The 18,515-nt window shown below is 45.3% G+C and overlaps 1 protein-coding gene and 1 long non-coding RNA gene across 7 annotated transcripts in view; both read left to right on the top strand.

The window, feature by feature from the left end:
* Positions 1-18,301, top strand: part of slc46a3 (solute carrier family 46 member 3) — a 33,930-nt gene extending 15,629 nt beyond the window's left edge. For all 6 annotated transcript variants that reach the window (XM_052520228.1, XM_052520226.1, XM_052520227.1 and 3 more), the window contains 3 exons: positions 5,510-5,593; positions 12,754-12,910; positions 18,030-18,301. In XM_052520228.1, coding sequence (XP_052376188.1) covers positions 5,510-5,593; positions 12,754-12,910; positions 18,030-18,144 — 356 coding nt within the window. In that variant the 3' untranslated portion in view covers positions 18,145-18,301. The remainder of the gene's footprint in view (positions 1-5,509; positions 5,594-12,753; positions 12,911-18,029) is intronic.
* On the top strand, positions 1,774-2,842 carry LOC127930619 (uncharacterized). The gene is made up of 3 exons (XR_008138440.1): positions 1,774-2,018; positions 2,073-2,347; positions 2,402-2,842. It is a non-coding gene; the product is annotated as an uncharacterized LOC127930619 (long non-coding RNA).
* Positions 18,302-18,515: the final 214 nt, after the last annotated feature.

An 18,515-nucleotide genomic window follows, 5' to 3' on the forward strand; every position in this document is an offset into this window, starting at 1 on the left:
GTGTCTAATGTTAGCTAGGTGTCTAATGTTAGCTAGGTGTCTAATGTTAGCTAGGTGTCTAATGTTAGCTAGGTGTCTAATGTTAGCTAGGTGTCTAATGTGAGCTAGGTGTCTAATGTGAGCTAGGTGTCTAATGTGAGCTAGGTGTCTAATGTGAGCTAGGTGTCTAATGTGAGCTAGGTGTCTAATGTGAGCTAGGTGTCTAATGTGAGCTAGGTGTCTAATGTGAGCTAGGTGTCTAATGTTTAGCTAGGTGTCTAATGTTAGCTAGGTGTCTAATGTTAGCTAGGTGTCTAATGTTAGCTAGGTGTCTAATGTTAGCTAGGTGTCTAATGTTAGCTAGGTGTCTAATGTTAGCTAGGTGTCTAATGTTAGCTAGGTGTCTAATGTTAGCTAGGTGTCTAATGTGAGCTAGGTGTCTAATGTGAGCTAGGTGTCTAATGTGAGCTAGGTGTCTAATGTGAGCTAGGTGTCTAATGTGAGCTAGGTGTCTAATGTGAGCTAGGTGTCTAATGTGAGCTAGGTGTCTAATGTGAGCTAGGTGTCTAATGTGAGCTAGGTGTCTAATTTGAGCTAGGTGTCTAATGTGAGCTAGGTGTCTAATGTTAGCTAGGTGTCTAATGTTTAGCTAGGTGGTTAATGTTTAGCTAGGTGGTTAATGTTTAGCTAGGTGGTTAATGTTAGCTAGGTGGCTAACATTAGGGTGAGGGATTAAAGTTAGGGTTAGGAGTTAGGTTAGGGTAAGGGTTAGCTAACATGCTAAGAAGTTGCAAAGTAGCTACAAAGTAGTAAGTAGTTGCAAGGTTGCTAATGAGGTAAAATGCTAAAGTTGTCCGTGATTCGATTCGAACACACAACCTTTGGGTTGCTAGACGTTCACGATCACCCCGACCAACCACCTTACGTTTTTTTTTGCCTTAAGTAACTTTCTGTCTTATGCAACCATACCAAACGTAACATATCATACGAGTTTGAGTGTCCAGGATTTACTTTTACTATGTTACGTCTAGTCTATGAGACTAGTCTATCAGGCTGGGTGGGACATCATACCCTGATGAAAACAGCTTGTCTGTCTAAACGTTGTTTATTAGGTTATTGCATCTGAGCTCCGAGAGCGTGCGGCTCACCTATTCATTTTTCAAGTGTTCTACTCCGCTAGCCAGCACCCCGGCCTAAATAGTTGTGTGTTTCTTTCGCCTCTGGATGGGACATAAAACCTAGCAACTTCAATGACTAATTTTCTCTGAACAGGGGAGGGGGGACCTCACCAAATTCACTGAGAATACATTACGTAGTATAAAGAAACAGTACTCTAAGCAGCAGCTCCATATTAATGGTCAGACAGAGAGAACTGATACTGTTGTTGGCGCAGGGTGTAGGGGTTCTGTAGGTTATGGGGGGTCTGTAGGGTGTGGGGGTCCGTGGGGTATGGGGGGGTCTGTAGGGTGTGGGGGGTCCGTGGGGTATGGGGGGGTCTGTAGGGTATGGGGGTCCAAATGGGGTATGGGGGGGTCCATGGGTGGTTTTAACCATTCCTTTGGATTCCTCATCTCTAAGTCCTTGTTAGAAGAAAGTTAGGTTCAAATCGCATGTTAGATACTATATTTATTTAAAATGATCTGAATCCCTAAATTAAAATGGTCAATTTGACGCAATCACATTAGCTTAGAGAGCAAATTACATTTCTATAAAATAATGTTGCAGGAATGTTAATATTATCTGTTTCTAACAACAGAAATTATTTCAGAACAATCTGACGTGATGGGGTGTTGAAATCCACTTTATGGGGCTTTTTGAGGTGGAATGACCCTGACTGATGGGGTGTTGAAATCCACTTTATGGGGCTTTTTGAGGTGGAATGACCCTGACTGATGGGGTGTTGAAATCCACTTTATGGGGCTTTTTGAGGTGGAATGACCCTGACTGATGGGGTGTTGAAATCCACTTTATGGGGCTTTTTGAGGTGGAATGACCCTGACTGATGGGGTGTTGAAATCCACTTTATGGGGCTTTTTGAGGTGGAATGACCCTGACTGATGGGGTGTTGAAATCCACTTTATGGGGCTTTTGAGGTGGAATGACCCTGACTGATGGGGTGTTGAAATCCACTTTATGGGGCTTTTTGAGGTGGAATGACCCTGACTGATGGGGTGTTGAAATCCACTTTATGGGGCTTTTTGAGGTGGAATGACCCTGACTGATGGGGTGTTGAAATCCACTTTATGGGGCTTTTTGAGGTGGAATGACCCTGACTGATGGGGTGTTGAAATCCACTTTATGGGGCTTTTTGAGGTGGAATGACCCTGACTGATGGGGTGTTGAAATCCACTTTATGGGGCTTTTTGAGGTGGAATGACCCTGACTGATGGGGTGTTGAAATCCACTTTATGGGGCTTTTGAGGTGGAATGACCCTGACTGATGGGGTGTTGAAATCCACTTTATGGGGCTTTTTGAGGTGGAATGACCCTGACTGATGGGGTGTTGAAATCCACTTTATGGGGCTTTTTGAGGTGGAATGACCCTGACTGATGGGGTGTTGAAATCCACTTTATGGGGCTTTTTGAGGTGGAATGACCCTGACTGATGGGGTGTTGAAATCCACTTTATGGGGCTTTTTGAGGTGGAATGACCCTGACTGCGTTTCTTTATCATTGTGAAACCAGATAGAAAGACAACAAACCATAATATTCAGGTCTTTATCTTGGCTCTTTTCCAAAAAGGGGAGAAACTAAAAAGACAAACTTACATAACCTCTGCTCAGTCAATTGCGAACCCAGCGAGTCAATCATGTGATGTTAATCCTCTCTCAGTTGAATTTCAATTGAATGGGTTTTATTGGTATGGGAAACATATGTTTACATTGCCAAAGCAATATAAAAAGTGAAATCAACAATATATATATATATATATACAAAAGTGAAATAAACAATAAAAATAAACAGTAAACATTACACTCACAAAGGTTCCAAAATAATAAAATGTCATATGTGCAAATAGTTAAAGTACAAAAGGGAAAATAAATAAACATAAATATGAGTTGTATTTACAATGGTGTCTGTTCTTCACTGGTTGCTCTTTCTTGTGGCAACAGGTCACAAATCTTGCTGCTGTGATGGCACACTGTGGTATTTCACCCAGTAGATATGAGAGTTTATCAAATTTGGATTTGTTTTAAAGTTATTTGTGGGTCTGTGTAATCTGAGGGAAATATGTGTCTCTAATATGGTCATACATTTGTCAGGTTAGGAAGTGCAGTTCAGTTTCCACATACTTTTGTGGGCAGTGAGCACATAGCCTGTCTTCTCTTGAGAGCCAGATCTGCCTACGGCGGCCTTTCTCAATAGCAAGGCTATGCTCACTGAGTCTGTACATAGTCAAAGATTTCCTTACTTTTGGGTCAGTCACAGTGGTCAGGTATTCTGCCGCTGTGTTCTCTCTGTCTAGGGCCAAATAGTTCTCTTTTTGTTTTCTCATGATCTGGTTGGGTCTAATTGTGTTGCTGTCCTGGGGCTCAATGGGGTCTGTTTTTGTCTGTGGGCTCTGTCTCTCTGTCTCTCTGTCTCTCTCTGTCTCTCTCTGTCTCTCTCTGTCTCTCTCTGTCTCTCTGTCTCTCTCTCTGTCTCTCTCTCTGTCTCTCTCTGTCTCTCTCTGTCTCTCTCTGTCCTCTCTGTCTCTCTCTGTCTCTCTCTGTCCTCTCTGTCTCTCTGCCTCTCTGCCTCTCTCTCTCTGCCTCTCTGCCTCTCTGCCTCTCTGTCTCTCTGCCTCTCTGCCTCTCTGCCTCTCTGCCTCTCTCTCTCTGCCTCTGCTCTCTCTCTGCCTCTCTGCCTCTCTGCCTCTCTCTCTCTCTGCCTCTCTGCCTCTCTGTCTCTCTGCCTCTCTGCCTCTCTGCCTCTCTGCCTCTCTCTGCCTCTCTCTGCCTCTCTGCCTCTCTGTCTCTCTGTCTCTCTGTCTCTCTGTCTCTCTGTCTCTCTGTCTCTCTGTCTCTCTGCCTCTGTCTCTCTCTCTCTGCCTCTCCTCTCTCTGCCTCTCTCTCTGCCTCTCTCTCTCTCTGCCTCTCTCTGCCTCTCTCTCTGCCTCTCTGCCTCTCTCTGCCTCTCTGCCTCTCTGCCTCTGTCTCCTCTCTCTCTCTGCCTCTCTCTCTCTGTCTCTCTCTCTCTCTGCCTCTCTCTGCCTCTCTGCCTCTCTCTCCTCTCTGTCTCTCCTCTCTGCCTCTCTCTGCCTCTCTCTGCCTCTCTCTCTCTCTGCCTCTCTCTCTCTCTGCCTCTCTCTCTCTCTGCCTCTCTCTGCCTCTCTGCCTCTCTCTGCCTCTCTCTGCCTCTCTCTGCCTCTGTCTCTGCCTCTCTGCCTCTCTGCCTCTCTCTGCCTCTCTGCCTCTCTCTGCCTCTCTCTGCCTCTGCCTCTCTCTGCCTCTCTGCCTCTCTGCCTCTCTGTCTCTCTGCCTCTCTGCCTCTCTCTGCCTCTCTGCCTCTCTGCCTCTCTGCTCTCTCTGCCTCTCTCTCTCTCTGCCTCTCTCTCTCTCTGCTCTCTCTCTCTGCCTCTCTCTCTCTCTCCTCTCTCTCTCTGCCTCTCTGCCTCTCTCTCTCTGCCTCTCTGCCTCTCTCTCTCTGCCTCTCTGCCTCTCCTCTCTGTCTCTGCCTCTCTGCCTCTCTCTCTCTGCCTCTCTCTGCTCTCTCTGCCTCTCTGTCTCTCTGCCTCTCTGCCTCTCTGCCTCTCTCTCTCTCTCTCTCTCTCTGCCTCTCTGCCTCTCTCTGCCTCTCTCTCTCTGCCTCTCTGCCTCTCTGTCTCTCTGTGCCTCTGTCTCTCTGTCTCTCTCTGCCTCTCTGCCTCTCTGCCTCTCTCTCTCTGCCTCTCTGTCTCTCTGCCTCTCTGCTCTCTCTCTCTCTGCCTCTCTCTCTCTGCCTCTCTCTCTCTCTGCTGCCTCTCTCTCTCTCTCTCTCTCTCTCTCTCTCTCTCTCTCTCTCTCTCTCTCTCTCTCTCTCTCTCTCTGCCTCTCTCCTCTCTCTCTCTCTCTGCCTCTCTCTCCTCTCTCTCTGCCTCTCTCTCTGCCTCTCTCTCTCTCTCTGCCTCTCTCTCTCTCTGCCTCTCTCTCTCTCTCTGCCTCTCTCTCTCTCTGCCTCTCTCTCTCTCTCTCTGCCTCTCTCTCTCTCTGCCTCTCTCTCTCTCTGCCTCTCTCTCTCTCTGCCTCTCTCTCTCTCTCTGCCTCTCTCTCTCTCTCTGCCTCTCTCTCTCTCTGCCTCTCTCTCTCTCTCTGCCTCTCTCTCTCTCCTCTCTCTCTGCCTCTCTCTCTCTGCCTCTCTCTCTCTCTGCCTCTCTCTCTCTGCCTCTCTCTCTCTCTCTGCCTCTCTCTCTCTCTGCCTCTCTCTCTCTCTCTCTCTCTCTCTCTCTCTCTGCCTCTCTCTCCTCTCTGCCTCTCTCTCTCTCTCTCTCTCTCTCTGCCTCTCTCTCTCTCTCTCTCTCTCTCTCTCTGCCTCTCTTTCTTTGTTTATATTGTCTGTTTGTTCTCCTCAGTGAGGCTTCCAATGCTGCTGGCTATCATGCCTTTCCCCGTGCTGAGATCCATGATGTCAAAGATTGTATCGAAGAACGAGCAGGGTGAGTGTTTTGAACATGTTTAGTTGAACTATTCCTCGAAAGGGCTGCGCGTTTGTAGTTTTTTAAAACTAGACAACCAAATAAGGGGAAGTTCCTTACTAATTATTGACTTAATTCATCAATTAAGTACAAGGGTGGAGCGAAAACCCGCAGACACTCGGCCCAACTTGGAATGAGTTTGACGCATGTAAGCCATCCTAGCATTGCTGAGCAATGGTTTGTTTAAACAGAGGTTGTTAGACCAGAGAGGGGTTGGCCCTTGTCTGGTCACATGGGCCTTGTCTGGTCACGGGGCCCTTGTCTGGTCACATGGGCCTTGTCTGGTCACATGGGCCTTGTCTGGTCACATGGCCCTTGTCTGGTCACATGGGCCTTGTCTGGTCACAGGGCCCTTGTCTGGTCACATGGCCCTTGTCTGGTCACATGGGCCTTGTCTGGTCACGGGGCCCTTGTCTGGTGTCGTGTCTGGTCGACCCCGCCCCACCTTTGAGTGTTGGACCAAGTAACCTAACCTTTACACAAATGCAGAGTCAGATAGCTGACACTGAGAATGCTTCGTCATGGTTGGTTCAACCCCCCCCTCATGCAGACCAAGGAGCATCATACGCCACTCTGGGTTCATCCGGTCGTTATCTGCACAGGGTTGTTGTCTTAACCCCACCCTGGCTTAGTTTCCCAGTTGCAAGGATGATTTTGAGACCGTGAGGGCTTGTTCTACTCCTAAGCTATCTCTAGTAAAACACATTATTGTCTATGTAATGCAGTCTTTAGCTCATTTGTCAGCTCAAGCCATCTCTGGTGACCATACGCCCAGATTAGCCGCAGGGAACTAGAGCAGAGACCATAAAAACACTACTAAACACTACTATTTAGTTAAATATGAATTGTTAGAGATAATATAATAATAATCCTCAATGTATTTTATATTGTGATTTCAATCTTAGTCTCATTAAAAACAAAATAAACAAAAAACAAAACAATTTACCAATGTAGGGATCTGACAGTTGTAGGGCGACGGTCTTCCTCAGCTTTAGATGATAAGCAGTGCTGTATATTGAGAGAAGCCTAGTGGTTAGAGTGTAGAGGAGGCAGGTAGCCTAGTGGTTAGAGTGTAGAGGAGGCAGGTAGCCTAGTGGTTAGAGTGTAGAGGAGGCAGGTAGCCTAGTGGTTAGAGTGTAGAGGAGGTAGGTAGCCTAGTGGTTAGAGTGTAGAGGAGGCAGGTAGCCTAGTGGTTAGAGTGGAGGAGGCAGGTAGCCTAGTGGTTAGAGTGTAGAGGGGCAGGTAGCCTAGTGGTTAGAGTGGAGGGAGGCAGGTAGCCTAGTGGTTAGAGTGTAGAGGCGGCAGGTAGCCTAGTGGTTAGAGTGTAGGGGGCAGGTAGCCTAGTGGTTAGAGTGTAGAGGAGGCAGGTAGCCTAGTGGTTAGAGTGTAGAGGAGGCAGGTAGCCTAGTGGTTAGAGTGTAGAGGGGGCAGGTAGCCTAGTGGTTAGAGTGTAGAGGAGGCAGGTAGCCTAGTGGTTAGAGTGTAGAGGAGGCAGGTAGCCTAGTGGTTAGAGTGTAGAGGAGGCAGGTAGCCTAGTGGTTAGAGTGTAGAGGTGGCAGGTAGCCTAGTGGTTAAGAGTGGAGGGAGGCAGGTAGCCTAGTGGTTAGAGTGTAGGGGCGGCAGGTAGCCTAGTGGTTAGAGTGTAGAGGCGGCAGGTAGCCTAGTGGTTAGAGTGTAGAGGAGGCAGGTAGCCTAGTGGTTAGAGTGGAGGGACGGCAGGTAGCCTAGTGGTTAGAGTGGAGGGTGGCAGGTAGCCTAGTGGTTAGAGTGTAGAGGTGGCAGGTAGCCTAGTGGTTAGAGTGTAGGGTGGCAGGTAGCCTAGTGGTTAGAGTGTAGAGGAGGCAGGTAGCCTAGTGGTTAGAGTGTAGGGGCGGCAGGTAGCCTAGTGGTTAAGAGTGTAGAGGTGGCAGGTAGCCTAGTGGTTAGAGTGGAGGGGTGGCAGGTAGCCTAGTGGTTAGAGTGTAGGGGCGGCAGGTAGCCTAGTGGTTAGAGTGGAGGGACGGCAGGTAGCCTAGTGGTTAGAGTGTAGAGGTGGCAGGTAGCCTAGTGGTTAGAGTGTAGGGGCGGCAGGTAGCCTAGTGGTTAAGAGTGGAGGGACGGCAGGTAGCCTAGTGGTTAGAGTGTAGAGGGAGGCAGGTAGCCTAGTGGTTAGAGTGTAGGGGTGGCAGGTAGCCTAGTGGTTAGAGTGTAGAGGTGGCAGGTAGCCTAGTGGTTAGAGTGGAGGGGCGGCAGGTAGCCTAGTGGTTAGAGTGTAGGGGTGGCAGGTAGCCTAGTGGTTAGAGTGTAGGGGTGGCAGGTAGCCTAGTGGTTAGAGTGTAGAGGTGGCAGGTAGCCTAGTGGTTAGAGTGTAGGGGTGGCAGGTAGCCTAGTGGTTAGAGTGTAGGGGTGGCAGGTAGCCTAGTGGTTAGAGTGTAGGGGCGGCAGGTAGCCTAGTGGTTAGAGTGTAGAGGTGGCAGGTAGCCTAGTGGTTAGAGTGTGGAGGGAGGCAGGTAGCCTAGTGGTTAGAGTGGAGGGGCGGCAGGTAGCCTAGTGGTTAGAGTGTAGAAGAGGCAGGTAGCCTAGTGGTTAGAGTGTAGGGGCGGCAGGTAGCCTAGTGGTTAAGAGTGTAGAGGTGGCAGGTAGCCTAGTGGTTAAGAGTGGAGGGACGGCAGGTAGCCTAGTGGTTAGAGTGGAGGGACGGCAGGTAGCCTAGTGGTTAGAGTGTAGAGGTGGCAGGTAGCCTAGTGGTTAGAGTGGAGGGTGGCAGGTAGCCTAGTGGTTAGAGTGGAGGGACGGCAGGTAGCCTAGTGGTTAGAGTGTAGGGTGGCAGGTAGCCTAGTGGTTAGAGTGTAGGGGTGGCAGGTAGCCTAGTGGTTAGAGCAGGGGTGTCAGAGGAGGCAGGTAGCCCCCAGTGGTTAGATCAGGCCCGGGGTGGCAGGAAAGCCTAGTGGTTAAAGTGTAAAGGAGGCAGGAATAGCCTTTTTTTTAAAGACAAGTGCATCACTGAGGACTGGCAGGTAGCCTAGTGGTTAGACGTGTTAAGGTTAATGTCGGCTACCTCTCCACTAGTGGTTAGCCAAAATGTGTAGGGGCGGAGAAAAGTAGCCTAGTGGTTAGAGTTTTCAGAGGCGGCAGGACCAGCCTAGTGGTTAGACAGAGATGGAGGGAAAACCTTTGTGCTTGGTGTGCCTAGTGGTTAGAGTGTAGAGGTGGCACTACGAGACTCATCCTAGTGGTTGCAAGTGAGAGGTGGCAGGTAGCCTAGTGGTTGGAGGTCTGAGGCAGGTCAGCTTTCATCCAGTGGTTAGAGTCAGTGAAGAGGAGGCAGGTAGCCTAGTGGTTAGAGTGTAGGGCGGCAGGTAGCCTAGTGGTTAAGAGTGCATGATGAGGTGGCAGGTAGCCTAGTGGTTAAGAGTGGAGGGATTAGCATGACAGGTAGCCTAGTGGTTAGAGTGTAGGGCGGCAGGTAGCCTAGTGGTTAGAGTGGAGGGACGGCAGGTAGCCTAGTGGTTAGAGTGTAGGGTTGCATTTTCCGTGACGAGAGCACTGGCAACTGGCCATATTTATTCGAGAGTTGATGAGACATTGACTGTTACTGAAGAGTTTCCTGAGTGGTTAAGAGTGGACACCACAACAGCCGCAGGTAGCCTAGTGGTCTGTCCTGGAGGACAGAGTTGGCAGGTAGCCTGGTGGTTCAGCCTGGCTAGAGACGTGGCCATCCATGGTTAGAAAGAAAGTAGGTGTGGCAAAGTTCAGCCAAGTGGTTAATGGAGGGACGATCAGGTGGACATTTCACTGTATTTTGCACCAGGAGGCATTGTGTTGCAGCCTAAAATGGTTACCACGTGTAGGGGTGGTTGGTCGCCTAGTGGTTAGATGTAGAGGTCTGAAGCCATCGTGGTTTGACAAACTGTAGGGGTGGCAGGTAGCCTAGTGGTTAGAGTGTATACCACACAGAAGCCTAGATGGTTAGAGCCGTAGGGCTGTGCTGAGGTATTTCTTTGGTCTAGAGTGTAAATCGGACAGTTCAGGTAAAAAGCCTGTTGGTTACAATGTAGGAATGGCTAGGTAGCCTTGTGGTTAGAACACTGTAGGGGCGGCAGGCAGCCTAGTGGAGACAAAGGAAAACCGGTGTTAGAGTGTTTTCTGAAGATACATGCATTTTAAGTAGCCTGACTTTAGAGATGCAACTGGCGGCAGGTAGCCTGTGGTTTTATCAGATCTACTAGAGGGTGGCAAATTAGCCCTGGTGGTTAAGAGTTTGGAGGGGACAACAGGTAGCCTTTTCTCAGTGGTTAATAAAACAAAAATGGAGGCTCACAAACAAGCCTTAAATGGTTCTGAAAGTGACAGCTAGGTGGACAGACACCTGGTGGTTAGCAGTGTACAGGCCAAAAGATGCCAAGTTTCAGGTACAAATACAAGTCAGACTAGTGGTAACACCTTTAAAATGCTGCCTTAGATACTGTTTGCATTGAAAGAATACAGCTCTGTGGCAGATGAATCCTTACTGTGGTGATTTAAAAAATGTGCACTTTAATGTTAGTCAGCAGCTTCAAAACAAAAGCTGTGGATGGAGTGTAGGGGTGTTCATAGCTCTAAATTTTCAGTATGTATTGTATGGTAGGTAGTTTAGTGGTTTACAGTTTACAGGGCAGGCAGGTAGCCTAGTGGTTAGAGTTTAAAATCACTCTCCTTAGTTTGTTAGAGTGTAGGGGATTACGATAGGTAGTGTAAGTGGTTTAAAAATGTTTCTTTAAAAGTCTAATTTAATCTTAAAGTGGTTACTATATTTTCAGTACCAATTAAAGCCTTGTGGTTTGTACAATCAGTGGGATCAGTTGCAATGCCTAGTTGTTAATGAGTGTAAATTGCACATTTGTCTAAGGTTAAATGTGAGGTGTTTCAGGAAATGTTTTGTAAAAGGATAGTTCATTAAATTTCAATATTTTCCTAATGTTCTTGTGGAGGGACCAAAACAAAGGAAAGACATGATATTTTGGTTATTTATAGCAGAGTATGGTATAATGGTTAATGTCCGGCCCACTTGACATCTCCCTAGTGGTTGTGGCCCAGAGGTGGCAATGAGTTTGACACCCTAGTGGTTAGAGCGTTGGGCCAGTAACTGAAAGGTTTCTAGATCGAATCCCCAAGCTAACAAGGTAAAAATCTGTCGTTCTGCCCCTGAACAAGGCAGTTAACCCACTGTTCCTCCACTAGGCTGCCATTGTAAATAAGAATTTGTTCTTAACTGACTTGCCTAGTTAAATAAATAAATATGGAACAGGTAGGCAGGTAGACGTCTGAGAGACGGGCCTCGTAAAATGGTCAATTTCGACGCAATCAATTAGCTTAGAGACAAAATAACAAAACAAAATAATGTTGCAGGAATGTTAATCTTATCTGTTTCTAGAACCCAAAACGATTTCAGAATCTGACATGGTGGGTGTTGAAATCCTCTTTCGGGTGCTTTTTGAGGTGGAACGACCCTGGCTTTGTGCCTCCTCCGTCGCTCGGCTGGATCGTCCTCTACTGAGATGTAAGCAACCACCTGGGTAATGTTTTTTTTGTGACTTTAAATAATCCAGTAAGACCACCACACCTCAGCAGTGGTTCAGAAAAGCCTCCTACGAAGAAGCAGGCCTCTGTTATCCCCTCACACCGCACTCCACTTCCTCTAGGAAATGGGCAAAAGGGGGCCGAAACCGATGTTGTTGATTTGGTGTTGCTGCGTCATTCAAATCATATTAGCAAGCTAGCTAGCTAGCCAAGCCAAACACAATATCATAATGTCATAATCAGTCCTACAATTTCATGAGTCACCGCCGGATATTACAGTTAATCAATCTATCAACAAGTTATCAAAAACCAAAAAAGTAGATTTTCAAATATACAATTTATAAAAACAACACAAAAAAAAACAATCAAATATGTACAATATTTACAGAGCTCTCTGCCTAGGCTACCTCACGACGCTATGGCAACCATGGAACTTGCGGCAATAATGTGGAAGCAAGGCAACCATTATGACATGTCTCACAACGCGTGGCTACAGTATTTTAATGTAGGGGGATTTACCTACAGTGGGGAGAACAAGTATTTGATACACTGCCGATTTTGCAGGTTTTCCTACTTACAAAGCATGTAGAGGTTTGTAATTTGTATCATACGCACACTTCAACTGTGAGACGGAATCTAAAACAAAAATCCAGAAAATCAAATTGTATGATTTTTAAGTAATTAATTTGCATGACATAAGTATTTAATGACCTACCAACCAGTAAGAATTCCGGCTCTCACAGACCTGTTTAGTTTTTCTTTAAGAAGCCCTCCTGTTCTCCACTCATTACCTGTATTAACTGCACCTGTTTGAACTAGGGTGATTTACCTATGTGGTAACGTTAGGCTACAGTATTTTAATATAGGGGGATTTACCGATGTGGCAACGTTAGGCTACAGTATTTTAATGTAGGGTGATTTACCTATGTGGCAACGTTAGGCTACAGTATTTTAATATAGGGGGATTTACCTATGTGGCAACGTTAGGCTACAGTATTTTAATGTAGGGGGATTTACCTATGTGGCAACGTTAGGCTACAGTATTTTAATATAGGGGGATTTACCGATGTGGCAACGTTAGGCTACAGTATTTTAATATAGGGGGATTTACCTATGTGGCAACGTTAGGCTACAGTATTTTAATATAGGGGATTTACCTATGTGGCAACGTTAGGCTACAGTATTTTAATATAGGGGGATTTACCTATGTGGCAACGTTAGGCTACAGTATTTTAATGTAGGGGGATTTACCTATGTGGCAACGTTAGGCTACAGTATTTTAATATAGGGGGATTTACCTATGTGGCAACGTTAGGCTACAGTATTTTAATGTAGGGGGATTTACCTATGTGGCAACGTTAGGCTACAGTATTTTAATATAGGGGGATTTACCTATGTGGCAACGTTAGGCTACAGTATTTTAATGTAGGGGGATTTACCTATGTGGTAATGTTAGGCTACAGTATTTTAATGTAGCTTTGAACTTCTTTATCTGACAGTATATTGTCTTTCTCTGTGTGTGTGTGTGTGTGTGTGTGTGTGTGTGTGTGTGTGTGTGTGTGTGTGTGTGTGTGTGTGTGTAGGAGCGTTGTTTGCGTGCTTGGCGTGCCTGGACAGTGTGAGCATCAGTGTGGCGATAGCTGTGTTCAGTAGTCTCTATGCTGCCACGGTAACCTGGTACCCTGGATTCTGCTTCCTGTTGTCTGCTGGACTCTGTGTCATCCCCTTGGCAATGCTAGCGTGAGTATTATATACTACTACCCCTATTCTCCTGCGACCTATACTACCCCTGTACTACTACTATACTACCCCTATACTAGCACTATACTACCCCTATACTAGCACTATACTACCCCTATACTAGCACTATACTACCCCTGTACTACTACTATACTACCCCTGTGCTACTACACTACCCCTATACTACTACTATACTACCCCTGTACTACTACTATACTACCCCTGTGCTACTACACTACCCCTATACTACTACTATACTACCCCTGTACTACTACTATACTACCCCTGTACTACTACTATACTACCCCTATACTACTACTATACTACCCCTGTACTACTACTATACTACCCCTATACTACTACTATACTACCCCTGTGCTACTACACTACCACTATACTACTACTATACTACCCCTATGCTACTACACTACCCCTATACCACTACTATACTACCCCTATACTAGCACTATACTAACCCTATACTAGCACTATACTACTACTATACTACCCCTATGCTACTACACTACCCCTATACTATACTACCCCTATACTACTACTATGATCCCCCTATACTACCCCTGTACTACTACTATACTACCCCTATACCACTACTATACTACCCATATACTACCTATATACTACTTCTATACTACCCCTATACTACTACTGTACTACCCCTATACTACTTCTATACTACCCCTATACTACTTCTATACTACCCATATACTACTTCTGTACTACCCCTATACTACTTCTATACTACCCCTATACTACTTCTGTACTACCCCTATACTACTACTATACTGCCCCTATACTACTTCTATACTACCCATTTACTACTACTATACTAACCCGATGCTACTACTATACTACCCCTGTGCTACTACACTACCCCTATACACTACCCCTACTACTACTATACTGCCCTGTGCTGTGCTACTACACTACTGCACTACCCTATACTACTACTATACTGCCCCTATACTAGCACTATACTACTACTATACTACTACTATACTGCCCCTATACTAGCACTATACTACCCCTATACTACTACTATACTGCCCCTATACTAGCACTATACTACCCCTATACTACTACTATACTGCCCCTATACTAGTACTATACTACCCCTTTACTACTACTATACTACCCCTATACTACTACTATACTACCCCTGTGCTACTACACTACCCCTATACTACGACTATACTGCCCCTATACCCCTATACTTCTACTATACTACCCCTGTACTGCTACTATGCTGACCCTATACTTCTACTATACTGCCCCTGTGCTACTATACTACCGCTATACTGCTACGATACTGCCCTGTACTACTATACTACCGCTATACTACCCATATACTGCCTATATACTACTTCTATACTACCCCTATACTACGACTATACTGCCCCTATACCCATATACTTCTACTATACTACCCCTGTGCTACTACACTATCCCTATACTACTACTATACTACCCCTGTGCTACTACACTACCCCTATACTACTACTATACTACCCCTGTGCTACTACACTACCCCTATACTACTACTATACTACCCCTGTGCTACTACACTACCCCTATACTACTACTATACTACCCCTGTACTACTACACTACCCCTATACCACTACTATACTGCCCCTGTACTGCTACTATACTGCCCCTATAATGCCCCTGTGCTACTACTATACTACCCCTATACTGCTACTATACTACCCATATACTACTTCTCTACTACCCCTGTACTACTACTATACTACCCCTATACTACTACTGTACTACTTCTATACTACCCCTATACTACTACTGTACTACCCCTATACTACTACTATACTACTACTACTTCTGTACTACCCCTATACTACTACTATACTACCCCTATACTACTACTGTACTACCCCTATACTACTACTATACTACCCCTATACTACTACTCTACTACCCCTATACTACTACTATACTACCCCTATACTACTTCCCCTATACTACTACTGTACTACTTCTATACTACCCCTATACTACTCCTGTACTACCCCTATACTACTTCTATACTACCCTATACTACTACTATACTACCCCTATACTACTACTGTACTACCCCTATACTACTACTGTACTACCCCTATACTACTTCTATACTACCCCTATACTACTTCTGTACTACCCCTATACTACTACTATACTACCCCTATACTACTTCTATACTACCCCTATACTACTTCTATACTACCCCTATACTACTTCTGTACTACCCCTATACTACTACTATACTGCCCCTATACTACTTCTATACTACCCATTTACTACTACTATACTAACCTGATGCTACTACTATACTACCCCTGTGCTACTACACTACCCCTATACTACTACTATGATCCCCCTATACTACCCCTGTACTACTACTATACTACCCATATACTACCTATATACTACCCATATACTACTTCTATACTACCCCTATACTACTACTGTACTACCCCTATACTACTACTGTACTACCCCTATACTACTTCTATACTACTTCTGTACTACCCCTATACTACTTCTGTACTACCCCTGTACTACTACTATACTGCCCCTATACTACTTCTATACTACCCATTTACTACTACTATACTACCCCTGTGCTACTACACTACCCCTATACTACTACTATACTGCCCCTGTGCTACTACACTACCCCTATACTACTACTATACTACCCCTGTGCTACTACACTACCCCTATACTACTACTATACTGCCCCTATGCTACTACACTACCCCTATACTACTACTATACTGCCCCTATACTAGCACTATACTACTACTATACTGCCCCTATACTAGCACTATACTACCCCTATACTACTACTATACTGCCCCTATACTAGCACTATACTACCCCTATACTACTACTATACTGCCCCTGTGCTACTACACTACCCCTATACTACTACTATACTACCCATTTACTACTACTATGATCCCCCTATACTACCCCTATACTACTTCTGTACTACCCCTATACTACTACTATACTACCCCTATACTTCTTCTATACTACCCATTTACTACTACTATACTACCCCTGTACTACTTCTATACTACCCATTTACTACTACTATACTACCCCTATGCTACTACTATACTACCCCTATGCTACTACTATACTACCCCTATACTACTACTATACTACCCTATGCTACTACTATACTACCCCTATGCTACTACTATACTACCCCTATGCTACTACTATACTACCCCTATGCTACTACTATACTACCCCTGTGCTACTACTATACTACCCCTGTGCTACTACTATACTACCCCTGTGCTACTACTATACTACCCCTGTACTACTACTATACTACCCCTGTGCTACTACTGTCGTAGATAATTGTTACAGAAATATAATACTGTCTATAGAAATATAATACTCAGAAGAAACTGTTGAATTCAATGTAGACTTTAATGCAAGTTATTAAAGCCGTGCTGGTCCGCGGAATAGCCGCCGCTTCTTAGCACTGGCTCTGCTTTTATACATACATAGTATTTGTGTACATCACATATGTAAATAAAGTTACTCCCCCTTAGTATCCGGTTTTGGTAACAACGATGGCAGAACTCTTTCCATGTTCTAAAAATAATGTATGTACTGCATGCCCATGTTTTACGTGTTAGTCATCAGTTATCCTGCCTACATCTTTCTTCCTGTATCCTGCTGACCACAGCATGTTCAGCTGTCATGAATGCACGTATGGTCTTGGTTAATGTATTCCTACAAAAATAGAGTATGGTCTGGGTGTCATATGGCCTGAATATCATCTTCTCTTAATGTGCATGTCCTTGCTACTTCAGCCTAGCAGCCAAACTTATCTACATGCAATGCTGAGCTCACTTCAATGGTTTGCTCCAACACTACACTACCCCTATACTACTACTATACTGCCCCTGTGCTACTACACTACCCCTATACTACCACTATACTGCCCCTGTACTACTACACTACCCCTATACTACTACTATACTGCCCTGTACTACCGCTGTACTACTGCACTACTGCTATACTACCCCTATACTACTACACTACCCCATAATACTACACCACCCCTATTCTACTACTATACTACCCCTATACTACAGCTATACTACCCCTATACTACCGCTGTACTACTGCACTACCCCATAATACTACACCAACCCTATTCTACTACTATACTACTACACCACCCCTATTCTACTACTATACTACTCCTATACTACTACTATACTAATACACTACTACTGTACTGCCCCTATACTGCAGCTATACTACCCCTGTACTACTACACTACTACTATATTTTTGTTTTGTTTTTGTCCTTGTCTGCCGCTACCCATGACCACCGCTCTCGCTCTCTAATCAAATAGTAACCAAAAAAGTGTTAAACAAATCTAAATATATTTAATATTTTTGATTCTTCAAAGTTAGCCACCCTTTTGTCTTGATGACAGCATTGTTTTAGGCATTTCATTGGACAGGTGAGTCATTGCTTAGCTACTATGACTTCCCTGTCCCCTCGCTGTCCCCTCATTTCCTTATATATTTTTTTCTTTATTATTTGCTAATCTTTTCTTACTTTATAACTCTGCATTGTTGGTTAAGGGCTTGTCAGGAAGCATTTCATGGTAAAGTCTACACATGTTTTTATTTTACCTTTATTTAATCAGGCAAGTCAGTTAAGAACAAATTCTTATTTTCAATGACGGCCTGTCTCTCTCTCTCTGTGTGTCTGTCTCTGTGTGTCTGTCTCTGTGTGTCTGTCTCTGTGTGTCTGTCTCTGTGTGTCTGTCTCTGTGTGTCTGTCTCTGTGTGTCTGTCTCTGTGTGTCTGTCTCTGTGTGTCTGTCTCTGTGTGTCTGTCTCTGTGTGTCTGTCTCTGTGTGTCTGTCTCTGTGTGTCTGTCTCTGTGTGTCTTTCTCTGTGTGTCTGTCTCTGTGTGTCTGTCTCTGTGTGTCTGTCTCTGTGTGTCTGTCTCTGTGTGTCTGTCTCTGTGTGTCTGTCTCTGTGTGTCTGTCTCTGTGTGTCTGTCTCTGTGTGTCTGTCTCTGTGTGTCTGTCTCTGTGTGTCTGTCTGTGTCCTCCAGGGGTGTGGGGCTGCTGGGAGTGGAAGAAGGTAAAGAGGCCAAGGAGACGGAGGCCCTCATCCCTGGAGAGGAAGGTCTCGCTGGGGAAGAGAATGATAATCCTCCCCTCACCTGAGACTGGAGGCCTGGAGCACTTTTCTCTTTTCTCTCTCATGTCAATGTCTGTTCTGACAGACGGAGCTACACTTTTAATCCTCGGAGGATAAATCCATCGGAGAGATAGATTACCTCAGGTCAACTGCTCTGCTATTAAAGCCCTATATGCACCATTAGCACGTGTGTCACCCACTTACAACCTTGGAAGCACTTTTATTATTAAGCATGGCAGAAACATTTTTAAAGGAAATACAATGTGTGAATATGTGCCATGTGTAACTATGTTTTTACATGTGTGTGTGTGTGTGTGTGTTTTCAGAGGTATTCAACTCTGACCCTACGAGGTCCTGATTCCTGCTGGTTTTCTGTTCTACCTGATAATAATTGCAC

Source organism: Oncorhynchus keta, chromosome 6 (assembly GCF_023373465.1).
Source record: "Oncorhynchus keta strain PuntledgeMale-10-30-2019 chromosome 6, Oket_V2, whole genome shotgun sequence".
NCBI classification, from domain to species: domain Eukaryota; kingdom Metazoa; phylum Chordata; class Actinopteri; order Salmoniformes; family Salmonidae; genus Oncorhynchus; species Oncorhynchus keta.